The sequence below is a fragment of the Curcuma longa genome, chromosome 16 (genome assembly GCF_044706935.1).
Source record: "Curcuma longa cultivar G26 ecotype Majalengka, Jawa Barat chromosome 16, ITB_CL_G26_1.1, whole genome shotgun sequence".
Classification (NCBI taxonomy): domain Eukaryota; kingdom Viridiplantae; phylum Streptophyta; class Magnoliopsida; order Zingiberales; family Zingiberaceae; genus Curcuma; species Curcuma longa.
The window spans coordinates 12,085,878-12,108,336 of record NC_133876.1 but is presented as its reverse complement, the minus strand read 5'-3'; the positions used below and the strand labels follow the sequence as shown (position 1 = coordinate 12,108,336).

Below are 22,459 nucleotides of genomic sequence, written 5' to 3'. Positions count from 1 at the left end.
AATAGTAATAATGAATGATCACTCTCCTCAAAATTTTCATCTAAATATTAAAATGAAAGCATAAAGAGAATGAATTGTACCTAGGCTAGCATTCACAAGCAATAATTGTTTCTACAAGAAAAGTTACAACAGCTATGATAATGAAGTACTTAAGAAAAAACCTGGGTTATGTTTATCATAAACACAAAGTCATTAAGCAACTCAAGAAACAAAAACAAAAAAACATTTATTGGATTGAAATGGTTTCATGATCTCAAGTGTAGGGGGAAAAAAATAAAAACCTAGAATACCACATGAAAGATGCAATCATGTAGTAGATGGAAATAAATTTACTTTGTATCAGGGGTTGATCAAACTCACAGTTTGAACTTTTTTCGTATCACACGAGATTTAGAGTGAAGGAGACGTAGGGATAAGCCTCTGCTTCACCGCCTATACCTGCGACGCTGACTTCGTCTTCAGATTTCCAGTAGGAACTGAAAAACAAAAGTAGGAAAACGGATCAAACCATGCGATGTGATGCTCCAGCCAAACAAGGATTTATGGTCCAAGCTGAACGTGTCGATAACAGAGAGTAGGATTCACCTATTAACATTCCCACATAGCTCTTCGAGAATGCTGCGAACCTTCTTCTCGCTTTTCATGGAAGGCGCCAAAACTACAGACTACAGACAATGAGGAAGTTTAAGTCAACACTTATTTATGTGAACTTTGAAAGAGAAGGAATGTGGAAGACTGTGGTACCAAAAACATTGGTGGCAACCCATATCGAAGAATGCTCTCAGCAAACACTCGTACGGCACAGAAGTGCATCCAAGAACTGAAAACCTGAAGAAGATGTACACGATACAATGGTAAAGAAAATTAGACACAACTAAAGCGAAGCCTTGTTCAACTGAAATTTCTTTACTTGCAAATGTTTAACATATTTCATGCTGACAGGAGTATTATTCTTGACCCATATATGAAATCCGACTGTGTTTGACATAGGTGTTAAGCGTTTTCTATGTAAGGATAACCAGAAAGCTTGTGATTCATTTCCTCTATGGTAGGTTCTTTGGTAAAGCTCCCCTCTCGATCTGGATTTCAAATTAAAACCAGATGTCACATAGATTGTGTATTTGGTGAACAAAAAGGCTGGAGGTTTTTGGATCCTCAGAGGGCCGATATTGTCCCGAATTCCCTCAGAGCTTTCTTTCAGCCGCTAGTTGAAAATTTGGCATTATTACATTATGAATAAATTTCACTGGAGTACCTTATGAATCAACGCAACCTAGCATTGATTCAGAACTCTATTTATATGAATAGGATTGAGAAAGTTGCCTCAAACATGAAAAGGATGAATATTTCAAACTGGCAAGACAATTGTAACTATCTTCAATTGTTTTTCCTTGTGAAACATGGTGACCTTGTGAATCATGGGCATGCTATTCTAACTAGTCTAGTTATCTTCAATTGTTTATCCTGATGGTTCTTGAATTATCAAATAGCACTGTTGATTTTGATTGGAAATTGGATCTACTGTTGCAATTCAAAAACAGGAAAAAAAATATCATGCATCCTCATACATAGCAACAGGAGATGATCAAGGATATAGCATCAGACTTCTTAACAATATCTGAAGGGGAAAAAAAGTTCAGAAATAACAATCTTTGACGAAGGGAGAAGTTGTCAGTGAGATAATTATCTTATATATAATTTCACAAATAATAGAGGAATATGGCAACATGGCAAAACAAAGATATATAAGCATATTAGATTATGCGAAAGTCACCTCTCCGTAACTGGCATAACACCATTGTAAAAGTGAACTCCTTTTGCTGTCTTGGTCTTGTATTAGTTTCTCAAGTTCTTCTTTCCTATTCGCTTGTGCTTCAGGACTATGCTCGAACTCGCGAATCTGAACCACAAGAAACATAAAGCTAAATTCTGTGATAAACAAAGTTCATGAATATATTTGACCATCTGGAACTTGTCAGAAAAGATATGTACACGAGTGAATTTCTGGTAAAAAAAAAAGTCCAGCATAATTGGGATTTTATATATCCATTATAGAAACTAACATTGGCAACCTTTTTGAGTAAAACAAAACTTGCTAGAAAACCTGGATTTTATATATCCATTAAAGAGACAATAACATTATAAAATCTTTTGAGTAAAAAAACTTGCCTGAAAACCTTTCTCTCGTGCATTATTCCGGAAGTTATCAGCAACCTTCTGAAACAGTGTCACTGTGTATAGAGCATACTCATTGTCCTCGTGCAACTTTTTTGTTGACCTAGGAACCTGATCATATTAATAGCATCATGGAGTAGTAAACTATCAAAGGATGTAAATAGAATCATTTGGTATCCAACTTCCAATCTATCAAGTATGTCTTAATCTGTGCATCAATCATCTCTTGTATGTCCTTAATTGCAAGGAATACCAACAGAAAGTATAAAAGTTAATATGCCCAAAATCACATATTAATTTGAAAGTCCATGTTAGCTCATTGCTTAGGTGACCCCAACAGAAAAAGAAACTAGAGATTAAATCCTCTCAAGGAGTTGAAAGAATAAATCAGGTTGAAGACAATAATGGATTAGTTTAAGATGATAGAGCTTAGAACATTACAGTTTAAGGAAACCGATTATTTATGCATATCTGCAATCGTTGGTACTTTGTAACAATAGAGAGGTTAAAGTAGAGAATACAAGATATTTTACTCATATTTGAAAACAATGATGGATTAGATTTGTACATAAAAGTAAATAATCTTAATGGAGCATCTTCCATGAAAGTGTTTTCAGACATGCTAAAATCGCAAATGTAATAGTTCATTAGACTTCATGATGCTAAAAGAAGCAAAGCGTTCATGAGCATTATCTTTTCTCTATAGCTTGAGGTTTATTCATTTAAGCATCAACAAAATGTTGTTAACTTGCAACAAGAATGTTTGAACAGACATGCAAGATAGTCAAAGTATAAACACATTGAAATAAACATATTCTATGTGGTAGCTTTGAGTTAAGCATCAGATGATAGAGTTGGCTTGTACTATTTCAACATATGCAGATGCAGACACCAAAGTCCTCCAGAAGTGAGTCTACAAAGAAATTGGATAATTAATTTGATATAGTTTGATAATTGGACAATTATATAGACAATTCAATTTTGACTAGGTCATCTACTCCCAGTTTCAAGAGGAGCAATCTAGTTCCCACAATGGTCCATATAATGAACAATGTATAGCTCGAGAGGAAAGTGGTAATGCTGCTGAGGTTCCTGTTAGTCTATCTTTTGTCCATCAACTAAAAATAGTTGGCATGGTTTGCTCAATACAGTTACCAGTAAGACCATATCCAAAGAATTAAGTTTATAAATTTCTGACAAAGATATTTTGTCAGTTCCATTTTACAAGAAAATTCATTCTACTTCAAAAAAATAGGTATAATAAGAAAAGTAATAATGATAATAATAATAAACTGAGCCTATACCAGCTAAATCATGTATGATAAAATGATTTACCACATAGGAAGTTAGTGTTTCATAGCTTGAGAGCCAGTCCTTTTGAGAGTATTTTGGAACTACAGCAAGAAGTGTCACCAAATGTTCTGATGTGACAATATCTTCTGGATTTACCAAATTGGAAAGGTCACGTACTGCTAAGCTGTGATTGACAAAAAGGAAAGTTGTACTTAAATCACATTCTTTAAGGGAAAAATCTTAGAAAAATAGAGAGTTTGTACCTTCCACTTTGTTTTCTGTTTATTGCATTAAGTTGACTTCGGATATTGCTATACTCTGCAACACGAATCTGCAAAAAATGATTTCTTCAAACAATCAGGCTTTAATATGAAAGGAAACCAGATGACCACAGATGTGGTCTTTAGACTCTATCAATAATCAGGGTGTATTTGTTGCTTCATCCATATGTGTAAACAGTCAAAATCACAGTTATAAACTGAGTTCACTACTGTTGAGTTATCAACTCCAGAATAGTAGAAAACATAAAGTGCTAGCATTCTCTGGCTTTCAAGTCTTCATTTGCTTCATTAGAGCCAATCTCAATGAAAAAACAATTGTATTAGAATGTGTGGCCCCAAATAAAACCTCTAACAATCAAGGAACCCTGTCTTTAGAGATAAAGAAGGGCTATGGCTTTCTTTACACTGTATGCCCACTTTTTTTCCTCTTCTTTTTTAAATATTTCGGCTAGTTTTGGTGAATCAAGATGGATCGTGAGAGGTTTATACAGTCAAAATCAAAGTAAAGTGTTGATTATATTTTTACTGATCTTGTGGCAGTTAAAGAAGTAGGCTAGGCATGCACAATTACGTGAAATTGAACTCAAAATCAATCTTTCTAATTCTTGAAAAATAAGGGGCAAAAGGATTGACAAGAATTATTTCTCGTTCTTATTATACGAGAAGGATTTAATCTATACAACTTTGGTAATTTTCATCTTCATCGTTGACTATTAATCAAAAACATTCAATCGGAACATGAACATATGACCAATTGGTCCAAGTTAAATACTGGGATTTGGTTTACTGAGAAAAATTTGAGACCAAAATGAAAATTTCCAATTTGAATATTCATAAACAATCAAACCAAATCCATTTCAGAAAGATTTGAAACCAAACCAAATTTATTGGTTCCATTTCAATTTGGTAAGTTTAAACTGAAAAAAAATATATAAAAATGGATATATCGAGGAAAACCAAATAAAATTTTCATAGTACGACAGGGATTAGTCATTCATGTATATATGTTAACTGTTAAAACGGGTTCAGTTTTACTGGTACGAACAGGGTTTGATTTTGTAGTTTCAGTTTATAGATGCCCATCCCTAATAGATATGCAATACACATTTCAGCTCTTTTGACTAATAGCTACTTATTGAAGGAAGAAAAGAGGAGAAAAAATGAAAACAAGGGTATTCACTAGGGAGAGGCAAAAAGAACTGAATAAAAAACATTTAGTATTTTTAATATTCTTATTGATACATCTGCTTTGGAAAAGTGATTAACATAGTTGTTAAATCAAATATGATAATCCATCAATTTCTTATGAGGTCAAAAGAACCATCATCCATCCATGAAAACAAAATTATTTGAAAATGTTGATAATACTTGAACAGGAATTTTATGATATCGATAACATCATGCATTCATGCTGAAGGAATTTCAGATGAAAACTAAAATAAGTACCCAGTTATAGGAGATAAGCCAGGCATCATAAAATGAAAAATACAAATTTAATAGTTCAATGTAGAAGAGTCTCATTTGTAAAATTCAATCTGTTAAAGCAAAAGCTATCATCAGCAACAATAAGAAAGAATGGGGAATCTAAAAATTGACCTTCATATCGTCCTCAATTTTCGCCACTTGAACATGAATGCCGTCAACGATCTCCCTCAGAGGCGACATTGTGGGATACTTCCCTTCATCCCAAACAAATCTGCCATCCAGGGCAAATGTTTCGCATGATATTATCATTAACACTTCCAGAAAACACGATCAAAGAGAAGGGTGAAAAAATTGCTGAATTTACCTTGTGAGATAGGAATCAACGGGAACCCCATCCACAGTCAAAGAACCAACCTCGACGCCGGACGCCTTCTCTAGTTCCTCGATTTGACGACGGATCTTGTGCGTCACTCCTTCGATGAACGCATTCGACTGCGTGACCGGATTCACAATTAAACGAAGCATAAGGAACCTACTGACACGAAACAATTACCTTGACGAGGTCATCACTGATTGCGAGCAGCGAATCTAGGGTTCCGACTCGCAGATCCGGCACGTTGAACTACACCCCGCAAGAACACCGAGACGATTTTAAAGGCGGGAAGCAACAACAAAAACAAGATGCAGTAGAGCTAGGCTGATTACGCGATAGAGCGGGGTGTCGAAGGAGTTCTTCGAGATGGATTCGCGGAGGCGGTTCCAGACGGTGGTGGCGGAGGTGTGGATGGGGAGGGAGACGATCCAGTACCTGGAGGCAGCCGCCATTGGAGGAGAAGGACTACGACGCGATCGCCGGCGACGAGTTGATCGGCTGATTCGCCTCCTCCCGCAGCACGCGAACGAATCGACTGAGGTGGGCGATTAACTCCACTTCCAGAATTAAATGGGAATTTGGAGCTCACGAATTATAGCGAGTTATGGCTTCAACTTTCTTTTTCCTTTTTTTTTAAAAAAGTAAAATATTGAAAATTAATTTGTTTAAATACACTTTTAAAGTTTATTTTATTTTTATTTTAGATTCAGCAATTAGAAGTGTTAAATTACATCAAAAAATAATAATCTTTTAAAATATATCAATCATTTTAAAAAATAATAATATTTTTATTTTAGCTGACCAAGAGGATATATCACAGTGATTACTTGCATAACGACGATTTCTTTTGATCGATATAAAATTGTCAAACAGATTAATTTATAACAGAGTGAATCTAATCCATTAAAAATTCATCATAAGACGGGGTGGGATCTACCACTCCAACTGTCCCACACGGTTGAGAAATTTCAACGATCATCTAGGTTGTAGATTAGGCGGGCTAACCTACAGACCTATCATTAATAAAAAAGTATTAAAAATTTTAAATTTAGATTACAATTTAAATTGATTAAATTGAAATTTTTAATAATGACATTGTAATTTTTAAGTTTGAATTATAATTTAGAATGTTCACTAATTAATTGAATTTTCTATTTTAATTTTAAAATTTAAAATAAATAAATAAATTTTCTCAATTCACAAAAAAATACAAGTCCATCAATTCGGGTCAATCCACAGCCGGATCACGGAAAACTAGGTGGATCAATACTATCAGAATACATATTTTAAAATGATGTTGATAAAATTTCTAATTAAATCTAAAACTAAATTGTTTGACTACGAGACCAAAACAAATATTACCTCAACTTCAAATTGACGACTATACCCATATGTAATATATCTTGAGTGAAATTTAAACCAATTCATTATCTAAAAAATCTGTTCTATCTTTTACCTTTACATCATAGTCCCAAAGGTGACCATCACGTTGATCCACATCAATAACAAAGATTTTTTTACTATTTTTTAAAAATATATATTATGAAATATAAATATCCTAAAATTGAGTGAATATTATTGAAAGTTACATGCGCCTTTGATAAATTATCACTATATTTGCCTCCTTAAGTTATTATATTTTTTATTCAAATTATGTTTAGGAAGAATTTAAAATCATATAGAATATAAAAATTATTCTTTTTCCTTCTATTTTCACAAAAATAGAGAGAATAAAATCTCCAAAAGAAAAACAAACTATCACGAATAGAATAAAGTAACTTTGAGCAAAAGGAACAATAAACCTTGAGGTCCTGAATTCGAATCGTAAAATAATCTCATAAAACTAAGTAACACCAATCCAATGTGATCCGATCATTCTTTTGAGATGCATCAATGAAAATCTTGTGCATCCTACTATCCTTTTTAATGAAGCAACTTTGAGCAGAATTAACTAATGTCATAACTTACCATAAGGCAAAGAAACATTGATGAAGGAGCTCATTTTTGGCATTGGGACACAATCAAGTATGATACAAGTCATTCACAACCCTAATTAGTTGAAGCTCAATCACTTTGAAGTATTGGTGATTTAACAGCTAATTTTGAATGTTTGAGTTAAATACCGTCGACTTTGAATGACAATGTCCATGCTTTTAGGAAGATATAGCTTCTATCGGATCACCGTAAAGTTCTTTCGCGACGACAACTTCGATAGATTCAGCATGTATCAGTGTAGTAGCTTCAAGGAAGCGAACTTGGATGCAATGTCCATTGCTTCCTCTAGCCGGGAAGCTTCGTTCCCCTAAAATATAAAAGTTCGTCTTAAATTCCAAAATCTAATTCTTTTAACATCGTTATTTCGGTCTTCAAATAACTTACCTGGCCCTGCGCGATACCGTTATTCCCGCCGCCACCCTTCCCTTTGAGGGGCTTCATAACTTCATTCAGCCATTCTATCACAAGTCCATCCTTTGATCCATTGTCAGGCACACCGGCACAAACCACAGCTTTGTTCGATTCCGCATCAGTGCTGAATGCCATTACGGCTAAACCCTACACAACAATGATGCGAAAACATTTTCGTATGAATTGATCAACTCACGGCTAGTCATAATAATGCAAATAAAATAAGAAACCGTTACCTGTAGTTCTAAAACCTTCAGAACAGCTTCCCTCACTGCCGAAGTATCAAGTCCTACATCAACTCGGACGATACAAAACGTTTTTCCTCTTGAAGCGGCAGCTTTTGCAGCTTCTGTTGCTGTTTTAGCCGCTTTCATGATGTTTTCCTCGGCGGTCTTCTTTTTTGCTTTTCTAACTCGATCCTGATAAGGCGTAGCAACAGAGACTGAGACTGAATTTAGGGAACAAGATAGTCTGTGGCACTGCTTCATCAACTGTCAAGTTTATCTATTTGTAATGTGGGATTTACCTCCAATTGAGAAACCTCAGCTCTGAGATCTGCTTTTTTGGCTGCCGGAATCGCAGCTGCATCTATTTTACTTTTCAGGGATGCAACTTTCTACAAAAAATTGATACAGAAATAGATACGATCTTTCAAATCAACTAAAGTAAGCGTCAGGATTATTGCTTTAGGGCCTAAATGTGTACATTGTCCTATTTATGCAGAATGTGAAAGAAGCATCAATCAATCAAGCTCATGAATAAAATCTTTATCATAAACCTACTTCATTTAAAGAGAGAAGAATGATTTAGTCGATTCGTTACCAGGTGGTGTTCTAGAAAAGTCTTGTTTCAATTCATGCCCGAGGCTAACAAGCCCCTATAGGGTAAGACTGTAAATGAACTGAACGTTCGTGAACCAGTTTAGTGTGGTAAAAGCTTGTTTATATTCCTTCAATACGTACAAGATTAATTAAATAAACAAGCTTAAACAACTCGTTAAACTAAACAAACAAGCTTGAACATATATGTGTTCAGCTCGTTAATATTCGTGAATAATGTTCATGACCTATAGTCATTAATAAAACTTTTATCAACATGTTAAATAAATAAATAAATTTTTAAAATGAACAAACAAGTTTCAAACAAGCATGAATTGAGAGCTCGATGACATCTAAACGAATCAAGCTCATAAAAAATAAACCACACCAAGCTTGAATAATCATTTAAATGGCTTGGTTCATTTTAGGCTCGGCTTGGCTCGATTACCTTATCAAACAAGCTTGAACACCTCAAATCTTGACTCGGTTTGGCTTGTTTACAGCCCCGCCATAGGTAGTGATGCACCTTATTTTATTGTCAGCACCGATTGATATGATCCTAAATATTGCAGTATAATGATTCTTTGCTGACCTTACAATTTGTCATAGTTGTTGGAATATCAAAAGTTGAAATTGTTAGTGATGGGTTTTAGTCACCTAAATGTGAGCTTTCTATTTAGAAATTTTCCTTCACCTAAATTGAAGAGGATATCATGTACGGCAACTTCCAAAACATCTGAGAAACCACAATTATCAAATGTTCTCAGGACTCGGAAGTATAAAAAGAATTCCATAACAAAGTTATCGGTTAATATTTCTAAATCTAGAAATGCAGTTCCAATTATGTAGGAAAATAGAACGGGAAAAGGAATTCATGGAATGTGCATCGTAAACTTGTATTTGAAATATCCAGTAGTTGAGTACCTTCTCAAGCAAGCTTCCTTCAGATTTGCACGCTACATTGATTTCAGAAGCAAGAGAAGAAGCCAAGTCTAGTGCCTTGAATGCGCAACCAGTTGTGACAGCTATAATTCTTCTGATTCCCTTAGCGATTCCCTCCTCAGACAGAAGCGCAAATGCTTTAGCATCTCGAGTGTTTGATAAATGAGTCCCTGGCATAACAAAATATTAGGTATCGAAAGTAAAACACAACCAAGGATGTCCAGAAGGACAAAAATTTACCTCCACAAAATTCTGTGGAAATGGATAACCATTCTTGATTATCAGGATCTTGTAGCATGTCATCCACTTTACGGCCGATGGAGACAACCCTCACCGGGTCAGGATAGATCTAAGAGATTAGGATAGAGATTTAACAGAGACAAGGTTGAGTGACTGATGAAACCATGAAATTTCATTGTCAAAATAATAACTTTCATACTTCTCCAAAAACAGCTCGCAACCCGTTTATATGTTTTGCTGCAGCCAGGGATGCTTCACTTGCATACACTTCTAGCTCATCTTTTATTTGCTGATTAACTATTGATTCGATTTTTCTCAACTCTTCGGGATGAACAGGTTGTCCTGTTCACATGTTGACTAATAAATTACTAGTGCCGAGAATATCCAAAATGAACTCTACGAAAACAGAGTTGAATATTACCGTGAGAAAAATCAAATCTTAATTTCTCGGGAAGCACAATCGAACCCTTTTGATCAACATGGCTCCCAAGCACTTCCTGAATCTCAGTCAAATCACGAGTAAGAGAATGGAGGAAAAACAACCATGGGAGAAAAAAGAAAAAGATAACTGAAATTGTTTTCCATACACGAAGAGCAAAATTAAGCATGTGAGTGCATGTATGGTTTGGAGCAATCAAGCTGCGTCTGTCATAATCAACCTATTAACCAAACAAAAAATAGATAAAAAGAATTACAATGTATGAAAACATTAGTCTAGGATAGAAACAAAAAATCTATAATCTTTTATCTGTTTTACCTTGCATGTTACTTTATCACCGACCATCAATGTCTTAGCCCCTTCCGCAAAGGATCCAATATGGAGGACAAAGCCTCCATAGACTTGAACATTGTTTACGTGAAATGATCCAAATGATCCTTCAATCGATCCAGTATCATATATCTAGTAAAGTAGTAATACCAAATAGAAAGTGAGAAAACAATGCTTTCAACACATGGGGGAAACAAGATGAAGTCCTAATATGCTAAAATGACATAGTATAAGCCATAGTCTGTATTTGAGTATCTAGATCTGTGAATGTGTAATTGAGGTTTCGGTACATTGGAACAACTGTTAAGGTGTAACTTCTAACTTATATACACATCCCTGAAATCAACTCGCTGCTGAAATCATACTGGCAGTATGTCACTGGAAATGCTATTGTCTCAAAAGTTAATGCTCAAAGAAGGTTTGTTAAGGGAAGTGAATCATGATTTATGAGGGTTAACGAGTCAAAGATGGAAAGCCAACCATGTTAATCAACACTAACGAGTACGTCATGTACCAGTAAGGTACTGGAAGTCTATTAATGCCCATTGAAGCCCTAATTATAGTAAAAACCTATTGAGTAGCAGAAGTCTTGTACTCTTGTTATAATTATGCAAGCTTGTATTAGCCCATATGTTATCAGTAAGCTACACAGTGAGAGTGTCAACTACCAACAATTTAGAATAGGTTTAGATTAAATTTGTATCATTTTAAATAAAAGAGTCTATCAAACCAGTTCAAATGCTGAGACAAGATGAAGAAAAAGAATGATAAAACTGAACTAGAAACGCTTCGATCAAGGAATAAAAACTTAAATTGTGCATGATAAATTACCTGACCCCCTTGCTCGGCATAGAAACTTGTACTTTCCAAAACAATGCCAATGTCAACTTGATCAAGGGCTGAGTCTAAGAACTCAGTACCTGAGTATATAGCTTTAACCACACTTTCATGGTCCTAGTGAAAGACAAAACTCTATATTAAAATTCTGACCAACTTGTGTATTTTTTGGCAGAAAGGACAAACTACACCAACCATAACACCAGGCTGATATCAACAAATTTGCTCAAGATGAAGGCATCCTAATCACAAATAAAATATTTGGAATCTAGCTGATGAAAGGGGAAACTTACCAGAACACAAGCACTAAAAAGATACTTGTATTTGTAGAATGCATTATAACATACTATGAAACGGCAGTGCATGAGATTCTATATTACCATTCTGACCAACTTATGTATTTCTTTGGCAGATAGAACAAATTTGGCTACAACAATCATAACACTAGGCTGATATCAACAAACTTGCTCGAGATGGAGGCAAGCTAATTACAAATAAAATATCAGAATCTAGCTAATGAAAGGGGAAATTTAAAATTTAGAGAACACAAGCACTAAACAGCTACTTGCATATGTAGAATACATAATAACCTGCTACGAAAAAGTAACGCATGAGGTTGCCACAAATGTGGTGTTGGCCTTCCATCGCAGAGAGGTTATTTACTTGAATTGATGTTACAAGTCTCAATTAGACAACCTTATTCTTATTGTAGAACCATGAAAGCTGGCCCTCTACTAACCCACACATTGGGATATATCAAAATAAATAGTAAGATTCAGGAGAAGAGAATTTTTAACTACATTTTTTTGTGAAAAAATCAATTAGCAGCTAGTGTCATTCCCAGTGAGATCTACGTTCAAACCTGGTGCCATATATACTTGTAGCTATCATCTGTTGTCCCCACACCATTCTTATGCAACACAGAAATGGCATCAGCGTCCATCACAATGGAATGACCAGCTATCTGGTAAGAACACACAACAAACACAAAATAAGAAAAAGCATTATCATAGGGAAACGAAATTAATCTACCAATTTTGACACATGGAGCAGAAAACTAAGTCCTTTGTTTACCAAGAATCAATCCCAACAAATTTAGTGTACATCTATATATAAACTACTGATTATCAATGAAAAACTAGATAGAATTTTTTTAATCAATGAACAACTTAAATATGTTGAGATAGAAGACTTTATTTTACACATATATCCAAGGAAAGACACCTTGAGGTAGTCTCCAGAATTTTAAGATATCTCAAAGGATCATAGAAAATCAACTTCAAGATATCGTACATATGTTTGGGGCAACTTAGTGACATGGAGAAGTAAAGAACAACCGGTAGTAGCACGAAGCAATGCAGAAGCACAAATCTCCTATGATGTTCTAATAAATGCACGAAGTTGCACATGTGATATGTGAGGGGATATGGCTTCGGAGATTATTGGAAGAATTGAAGTTCTCTAATAAATCTCCTATGATGTTCTACTGTGATAATCAAGCAGTTGTTAACATTGCTCATAATCCAGTTCATCACAATCGAACAAAGCACGTCGAAGTGGATCGTCATTTTATCAAAGAAAAAATTGATAAAGGAATTATTCGCATGATATACATTCCAACTAAGGAACAAACTGCAGACATCTTAACAGAAAGTCTTCAAAAGTCAATGTTTGAGAATATGGTAAACAAGCTACGAATGACAAATATTTACATTCCAACTTGAGAAGTGTTGGAATATTCGAAATATTTGGTAGAATAATATTGGAATATGCAGTAAATCACTCTAATTTAGAAGAAGATGAACTCATTCCTTTTTTTTCCTTGTTAAATTAATTCTTTCCTTTATTCTTTATCTTTTTTTAATAATTAAATATCATGGCCTACATGCCTAATCATTTTCCATTTGTTCTTTTATGGACAAAGTTGTATATATATGTGTTAAATCTTTGAATAAAATAGATGGATATTTTCTTGTAATCAATTTCATATTCCTGCACACACCTTGCTGCGAGCATTTCTAGCCTTTTCCCTGGCTTCTTCCATTGCAATATTGAAACCTTCAACATCAACAGTCAGTCCTCTTTCTTCTGCCATCATCTGTAAAATGAATATTCACAACAAAGAAAGAAACAATTCTATAAAATAGATATGCAAGAACTGTATATTGATACACATGCATGGGCACGTGCTCACAAGAAAGAAATAATATCCAAGTAATGAAATTGTAAATTAACCTGAGTTAAATCCATGGGAAATCCGTAGGTGTCCCACAAAATAAATGCCTCCTGCCAAAGAAGGATAGTTACCACAGTAAGTATGTGCAAACGAACAAACAAACTCATGTGAAGATTAAAATAAAAAATAAAAAATAAAACTAAGCAAATTGTAAGCAATAAAATTTCTAAAGACAAACAATGGTTATATGGAAAAGAAAAGATGGGGGAAAAAAGTCTTAACGCACAAAATGGGATAAACATTAGAAAGTAAAAAAAGGAAATGTACCAGGCTAATTGTAATCAAAAGATTAAAGTCAACAATTAAAAGATATTGAAGGGAACTGGAGTACATATCAATGCAGATAGGAACCAGGAGAAAACATTAGAATGCATATCAATAATTCCTTAAAAAGGAGCGGTAAAAGCAGTGAAACTTAGAATATTAGTGGATGACAGATTTAGTGGATGTGAAAACAAGAAAAGTGAGAATCTCAACATACTAAAATATCTTTGAAAGATTCCATTAAGGCAAACAGCTTGTCGATATACCAAAACAACTGAAAACTGAGTGACATATCTACAAAGCTAAAAATTTATAAGGAATTTAGATATAGAAAAATCAAGGAAGAATGCATTAGCCACTTCCCTCGATGTTGCATGAGACATTCAGCTAGATTAAATAAATTGCATTTTTTGTGAAAAGATCACATCTAAAATTTTCCAAATAACCAGCCATTAAACTTGCCTGCCCGCTTATTTTACTGCCTTGAACATCCAGCACAGCCTTCTTAAACTTCTCAATTCCCTGCGAAAACACAATGATGCAAAAATTGGGCAGCCATAAAAAGAGTAACTGACTTTTTGCAATTCATCTTGTTGCCATGCCTAAGCAGGGCCAGCTCGAGGCTTATGCCTTGGGCCCCTATTATATTTTTTTTCTGCCTAGGGCCTTGGAGGCCCCATGCCTAAGTGTTGTTTGTTTGAAACATATTATGCATTCAGATATTATGTAACAAAGTAAGCTTCCTTCAGCTATAACTAGTAACTTTCTTCATTTGGTATGTTCTGGTAACATGTGGATTCCATCAGGGATATCAAGATATATATAAGTAGAGAAAACAAAAGGAGAGAATTACATACCATGACTTATCCAAGAAAAAAATAAAAATGGCACAATTAAAAGTGAACAAGTGAGCAAATGCAAGTTTGTAACAACAGGTGGAGACAATGCTTAACATGAGAATAGGTAGGGAAAACCAATGGGTCAAATAACATGAAGTCTTACCCGGCAATGAATAGAAAGCAAAATATTCTAATATTTTAATTTTAAACTAGAGTATATCAAATGTAGATAGAGAATCTAATATGTGGCATGAACCATAGCATTTGAAAGAAACAAAAGAACATTCCTAAATCTGAATCTTACAATGTTGCAGATAATATTAGAGGTATTGAACCACAAGAATGGAAGCATATGAGGAAAACCAGAATCACCTTCACAAGTGTCCTTCCAAAACTTGCTTCCTCTTCTGCAATTATTTCTTGTATCTTAGATTCATATTGTCTGAGCTCTGGGAATACATCACCCATCACTCCGACAACAACACCTACAAGACTAGATATTGTAATAGTACTGTGATTAAACAGAAGAGATGCTATAGGAAGCCCAGTAATTAAAGATAAATGTATGCATGTATATCCCAAACAACGAAAGAAGAGTAATTGGAAATAAAGACATAACACAAGCTTTGATGTCTCCCAAACTTTTAATTAAGATTTGTCTTGGATTAGAGAGATTGATCAGAGTTTAGTGGTCAGGTTTGAGGTTGAATCAATTTAAATAAAGTTAACTTTTTTAGAGGCTAATTGTGGTGCTATAGTGAGTTTCAAATCAATTTGAGGTTGTTAGGTTCTTTGAGGTTGTGGTCAAGTGGAGATCAAGCTGAGTTTTCGAACTCATGTAGGCTTGAATTAAAGTCAATTTGGTTTTAATTGGCTAAAGGTGAAAATGTTTGGCTCAATGGGAGAACTCATGTAGGCTTGAATTAAAGTCAATTTGATTTTGATTGGCTAAAGGTGAAAATGTTTGGCTCGATGGGGGAGAACTTAGCTTAGGGGTTTAAAGGTGGATTTTACCTTATTTAGGGAGGAAACAGCACCACTTCTTTGTTCTTTTAATTTGCGTGTGACCGGCCTCTCATCCCCATCTTGATCTCTTGAGCAACACTCTTACCTTGCTTTTCCTCTCCTGATCCCAATACTTCCTCTCCAATTAGATCAGCCTGTGGATCCTCCCTCTCCTCTCTTTGCGAACCCATGTCTTCTCCCTATGTGCAACCAGTAGTCAACAATGGGAGCTCTCTCTCATGTGTCTGAGTAAGAGCAGGGGGTCAATTTCTTCTCAATCTAGGGCAGTGAGCTCAAGTCTGGTGTGCTACTCCACCTATCATGCTTCTCTCTTGAGATATACAACATCCAAGATGTGATGGCGAGTCAGCTTGGGAGCAACAGTGAGGAGTTTCTTCCATCCTAGAGCAAGTAGACCTCCCTTCTAAGTGAATCTTTAAAATTTCTACCTTGTTTAGGTTGGTAGAGAAGGTTTCTCATCGATTGTAGTCTTGGACAGCCTCTTCTAGTCGTGCAGCAGCTGTAAGGGTCATCAAATAGCCCACTCTTTCTTTGTTTGAAGAGTTTTCATAGGTTAGATTATGTTATGTCATTGAGTTAAGCTCTTGTATGGTGGTGTTTGCTGTAACATTACTTCATATCATGCGTGTTGACCAAAGTCTACCTTTTGGTGGACTAAACTCGGATGGATCATGACAAGATCTTCATTGCAACATTAACAAGAATATAAAAGGTAAAATGAGTTTCATAAGTTCCAAGATAATCATAGTATTATACTAATTCCCATGACAATATCACATACCCCAGTAATTAATAAGAAAAAACTCTTGTATCTGAAGTCTAATCCATGCAGAAAAGGCTTATTTAACACATTGTTCATACTGACCAATAACCATCTCTATGCTTCATAATGCTCATTTAGATTTGGAAGGTAACATAGCTGAAGTAATTTGGTTCTAGCAAGGTTTGAAATTTTATCTGAATATTGAGTATTATTTATAGGCCTGATTTGATCTAATTCAACTAAAACACAATAAATGTAGCATGAATTATATCAAAACATAGTTTACCTATAAAAATGATTCACATTTAAGTTTAACAATCATTAGAAAGAGTCCCTTCATTATGAAAATAAATGTTGATTATAAACAAGATTTGCAATCTCAAACCAACTAAGGTTGTTGATAAATGTATGGGATAGATGAGTGTACAAAAATGATATGTATAGTGTTGCTTGCTTTAAAAAATTATTATGGCTAGCAAAGGTATTTTCAAGAAGATGATGTTAAAAGTAACTCGTACAGAGACTTGATCAGTTAAACTGTTTGCATTAGCTCAACATAGTCCTCAAGAGAAACCAAGTAACCTAAGAAATATTCTTCATTGACCATATAGCTTATTGCAATGGGTCCTCTCTGGATCAGTTAAACTCTTTACATTAGCTCAACATAGCCCCTCCAGAGAAACCAAGTCATCTAAGCAATATTGATGACCTGTTGCATTAGCTCAACATAGCCCTCAACAGAAATCAAGTCATCTAAGCAAAATTCTTCATTGACAATATATCTTATTGTAATGAATTCTGTCTCTCTAATTATATCCAGTTTCTTAATAAAGTTTTGCTTCCATACACTAAAAGTTCTCTTTTTTTGGCTTCAGATTTGTAGCCATGATTTGTGGATAATGTAAATGGAGAAGGGAAAGAAAAAGATACAAAATCACTTCAGGCCAAAATGAGAGTTGAATCAAAATGTAAAGTTGTCCAAAAGGACCAAAATGTCGTATTAATGAAAGTTACCATTGAACTATATACTTGAAATTTTACATATCAAGATGGTCAGATGTTGGAGCTAGTAATCTATACCAAGTATATATGAACTAAGGAAGAATATGAGATGATCCAAACCCATCGATTTCTGTCATGATTAGAAATCCTTCATTATTAAAGGTTTATCAGTGCTAAATAGATATATCACTGAAGCCAAATTCACTAAAAAGAAATTTTATTAAGAAGATGCGTGAAAATGAGAAATTTAAGTCTCTTTTAATGCCCAACAAAACAAACTTAAAGTAAATGAGAATAAACAATTAGACAAAGATAAATAAACAGATTAGAAATAAACTCATACCTAAATGTGGTAATCCCTTAAATAACTATTACACAAACTATTCCCTTAAATAGAGCATCAATTATATTAACAGCTTTTGGTAAGCATTAAATTGCTTTATTTTTGTCAAACCTACGTATTTTTTAAAACTAATTTATTTCAGATTTTGTCAATTGTAAAAAGCTACCATATTCACAGGAAATGACTTGTTTTACAAAATCCTTAAAAAATGTATCTTTGGTAATACAGTACATGATTTAGTCATGTTATATCAGATGTGAATCTTCCATATGCCAATAAGTATTACATGGAAGTATGGAATCTTGAGCAAAAATGAACAAAAACCAAACTTAGCCAAAAGAACAAAAAGGCTATTACCCGCTAAAAAATCCTTCTTGTCCTTTCAGAACTTCTCTGCCATAACGAACAGCTCTCCGGAGGATACGTCTAAGAACATATTCCCTCCCTTCATTGCCTAAAAGTCAACATACACATAAGATTACTGTAGATATTTATGAAAATGGATTAGTCAACAATTAAATGACAAAAGTAGATGTTTTAAAAATAGTTGTTGCCTATGAGTCCATAGGTTACAGGGCAAAAACCAAGGTTTGTATTTATTGCTTCATTTCCTTTCTGCATTTATTATTTCTATTATGCTTATAATTTGAATTTTTTGAATTGCACTATTCGCCACCCCCCCCCCCCCCCCAACAATCCCATATAAAAACCCTTAGGGTGCGTTTGGTTCAAGTTATTATATATAACCTTGATTATGTGATTACCAAATAATCACATAATCAAGGTTATGGGGTATAAAATATAACATAATATTGTTTAGTTCAACTTATTTATTTGTAGTGAATAAAACATAACCAGTTTAACATTTATTATATTTACCTTAATTCAATTTATTTTAAAATTAAATTAATAATATTAATATTAATATACTAATAATATTAATGATGATAATAATTTTTTTAACATATTAAAATATATATTAATTTATTTATTTTTAATTTAAAATAAATCATTATATATTTTTAATAAAATAATTCATTAAAATAATTGTTTTAATAAAATAATTCATTAAATTAATAAATATAATTCATTAATTTTATTTTTATAAATTTAAAATAAATTTATATATTTTAATAAAATAATTCATTAAATTAAAAAATAATATATTTTATTTTAATTTGTTAATTTTATTTTAATAAAATAATTCATTAAATTAATAAATATAATTCGTTAATTTTATTTTTTAAAATTTAAAATAAATTTATATATATTAATAAAATAATTTCATTAAATTAATAAATATAATTTGTTAATTTTATTTTTTAAATTTAAAAGAAATTATCTTTTTTAAATTTATAAATATTTAAATTAAAATCTATTGAATTAATTAACCCGGTTTCAATTAGATTTCACGGTACATTTCAATTAACTCAATTTTAAAATCGAAAGGTAATCATGGAAAAAATTTTCGTTAACCTCCGGAATCGCAGAAACCTTAGGCTGCTAAGGTAATCACATTCCCAGATTATAATCCATTTGTTGATGTGATGGTAATATGCATTACTTGAGAATCGATCATAACCTAAACCAAACAAGGTTATCGTCGATTCTTGGACAGATAACCAAGGTTATCAACGATAACCCCCAAACAAACGCCCCCCCCCCCCCCCCCCCCCCCCCCCCCCTAAAGTTATGTTCCAGCTGCAAAAGCTGGTTAATTGAGGGTATAAAAGGAGATTTGTGTATAGAAGCAACGAGAAAAAGGAAGATTATAGTAAGGAGAGTAAACACTCTCCGGTCTCCTTGATGATGATTTCCACTAGCATTGTCAATTATTTATGCAATGAAGGCATACAGTATATTGGAAAAAGAAAATGAGATGCATTGCCTTTTCCTCATAATATAATATTTCCACAAACTAAGGAAAAGTTACAGATATGTACAATACTTGTTTCAATAATTGTTGTGCAAATGAATCAAACATGAATGCACAAGCAGTGATCTCTTCATGCAACAAAGATGGTCCGAATGAAGAATAAATTAGAAATTTTAGTATCACAATGCATCAAAAAAAACAGAGAGCAACAGATGATACAGAGCTAGAATCATTAATTGGTTCAGTCTTATTTATCATGGTGATCTGAATTAAGTGTATCCAATTAAATGCAAACTGCAGAAAGAAAAGGAGTTAAGGAGGAAACTTTTCCAGTTACTTACCAGGACGTGAACCATCAGCAATAGCAAAAGAAAGAGTTCTAATGTGATCAGCAACTACTCTGTAAGCCATATCAACTTTATCCTGATCATCTGCCCCAATTTTACCTGAGTAAGGTTGAGCCCCTGTTAACTGCCAAAATTGACATTTAAGTTTCTTGTTAAAAACAAAAATATATATCATGGACTTGGGAACTCATAAACAAACTACGATAATTGAAAACTTACTTGTCGAATAGCATCAAATATGGGCAAGAATACATCAGTATCATAGTTGCTCATTTTATTCTGAAGAATTGAAGTCAATCTTTCAAAACCCATCCCTGTATCAACATGTTTGGCGGGTAAAGGCCTTAAACTGCCATCAGTTTCCCTATTGAACTGCAGCATAATTACAAATTATGAACTGTTTGGGAAAGGGTCAACGAGGCATGCAAATTCAAGTAAAAGAGGAAAAAAATATCAAATGCCACACCTGAATAAATACAAGATTCCATATCTCAATGCAAGTAGGATCATCATTGTTGACCAACAAGGCCGCATCACGATTCCCAAGGCGGTCAAAATGAATTTCTGTGCATGGTCCACAAGGGCCAGTATCACCCATCTCCCAGAAATTGTCCTGTTGAACAACATTCCTACATGATGCTAAAAGACAAGATGAGGTCCTATTATGATTACCTTAGGTGGCCATCCTTATGTAGTTAGAGATGGTACAGTGTAACCAAGGCAAAATGAATCTTTAAATGGATTGAATGACGTTCATGTTACAATGAAAAGGTACTTTGGATTGAATGACAACCCAATCGTTACAGAGTATCTTATGAGTTATGAGATCACTTAATCCTACCTTGCAGCCAAAAGGTAGGACTCGCCTAGGTGCCAAAAATTTTAGCCATATATCTCGAGCTTCAGTATCTGGTGGCAGGCCTAACTTCTCATCCCCACCAAAATAAGTTGCATAGATCCTGTCTTTAGGCAGTTTGTACACCTGTAGATCAATAAATAAGTAGCTACTCTAAGCTATATAAATGCCCTTAACACAATTGACATCTTCTCAGAACATGTTGTGCTACTTATGTGGTTCATTTATCCTGATTATTCTCAAAATAAGTTGCATCCCTACTGACTTGTTACAAAGGAATTGAAAATATACTGATCGCCGCAAATCATAATTTCAATTCACTGGTTTGTAGAAAAAAAATAACTTTTTAAGCTAAATAATTAAGAAAATAATAACCAAACTAGAAACTAGACTTCGGGACGGTCAGAAACACCACACCCCAGCAACAACAGAACTCTTCAGAACACATTAAAAGATGGAACCTTTCTTTCTGTGCTGTGGAGCACATGTGAGAAGAGTTACGATTTAGGAGTGTTTTCGGTCTTCGGACCTGAGTGAGAAGCTCCCATGCCCAAGTGATGGCCTCGACCTTAAAGTAATCACCAAAGGACCAGTTCCCGAGCATCTCGAAGAACGTATGGTGGTACGTGTCCTTCCCAACATCGTCGAGGTCGTTATGCTTACCTCCGGCGCGGATGCACTTCTGGGTGTTGCACGCCCGCTTGAGCCGCCCAAGCGGCGTCCCGGGATTCACGGTCCCCAGAAAAATCGGCTTGAACTGGTTCATCCCCGCGTTGGCGAAGAGGAGAGTCGGGTCGTCGAGGGGAACCACGGGGCTCGACCCCCACTCGACGTGCTCCTTGCTCTCGAAGAACCGGATGAAGGTTTCCCTCACCTTGCTCGCCGGCCACTCCACCGGAGTCGCCTCGTCGGCCATCTTCGCCGCCGGAAGGCAGAAACCTAACCCTGCCGCGAATGGCGGAGAAGACGATGACCAGAAACGGTCGCAGAAGGAATTTATAGAGGGAAGGAAGGAGATAGGGAGCAGCTTGCAACCGTCGGGGACGCTACAGCGTGGACGGTCAAGATATTATTATCGGTGGAATCAACGATTCTTGACCGTTGGATCGAATGATTCCTAACGCTACCTGCTCCTCCTTCCCCAAACCCCATAGAAAACGGCGTTACCGTGTCAGTGTGTAACGGCGTAAACGTGTTACGTTTTAACATCAATATATCGCTCCGATATATCAAAGACATCTTGATTAAGTGATTAATTAAATAATTCCAACTTTAATTGAAGAAAATATTCTACTTATAAAAATAAAAAATAATTTATTTCAATAATTTAGTTTCTTAAATATTTGAA

At 34.6% G+C, this 22,459-nt stretch overlaps 2 protein-coding genes across 3 annotated transcripts; both read right to left on the bottom strand.

The window, feature by feature from the left end:
* Window positions 1–149: 149 nt before the first annotated feature.
* LOC141847530 (V-type proton ATPase subunit C-like) lies at window positions 150–6,092 on the bottom strand. Its single transcript, XM_074735586.1, has 11 exons — window positions 5,880–6,092; window positions 5,728–5,796; window positions 5,539–5,666; window positions 5,346–5,445; window positions 3,732–3,799; window positions 3,511–3,652; window positions 2,170–2,286; window positions 1,775–1,900; window positions 745–828; window positions 586–665; window positions 150–476 (listed from the first exon to the last, which is right to left on the bottom strand). Exons 1-11 carry the CDS (start codon window positions 5,997–5,999, stop codon window positions 380–382), a joined length of 1,131 nt encoding a protein of 376 aa, XP_074591687.1. The 5' UTR covers window positions 6,000–6,092; the 3' UTR covers window positions 150–379.
* A 1,425-nt stretch (window positions 6,093–7,517) lies between these two features.
* Window positions 7,518–22,053, bottom strand: LOC141847643 (alanine--tRNA ligase-like). 2 transcript variants are annotated; one of them, XM_074735697.1, is made up of 22 exons: window positions 21,641–22,053; window positions 21,097–21,237; window positions 20,722–20,868; window positions 20,475–20,627; window positions 20,250–20,379; window positions 18,390–18,486; window positions 15,271–15,391; window positions 14,522–14,581; window positions 13,795–13,845; window positions 13,562–13,657; window positions 12,422–12,523; window positions 11,554–11,676; window positions 10,711–10,854; window positions 10,541–10,612; window positions 10,375–10,450; window positions 10,153–10,295; window positions 9,954–10,062; window positions 9,696–9,883; window positions 8,480–8,569; window positions 8,190–8,372; window positions 7,927–8,100; window positions 7,518–7,849 (listed from the first exon to the last, which is right to left on the bottom strand). In XM_074735697.1, the coding sequence occupies exons 1-22, from the start codon at window positions 22,025–22,027 to the stop codon at window positions 7,775–7,777; spliced, it is 2,862 nt and encodes a 953-aa protein (XP_074591798.1). In that variant the 5' UTR covers window positions 22,028–22,053; the 3' UTR covers window positions 7,518–7,774. The 2 variants fall into 2 exon arrangements, with proteins under 2 accessions (XP_074591798.1, XP_074591799.1); XM_074735698.1 differs by having other exon boundaries at window positions 21,775–21,825.
* Between the last annotated feature and the right edge of the window lie 406 nt (window positions 22,054–22,459).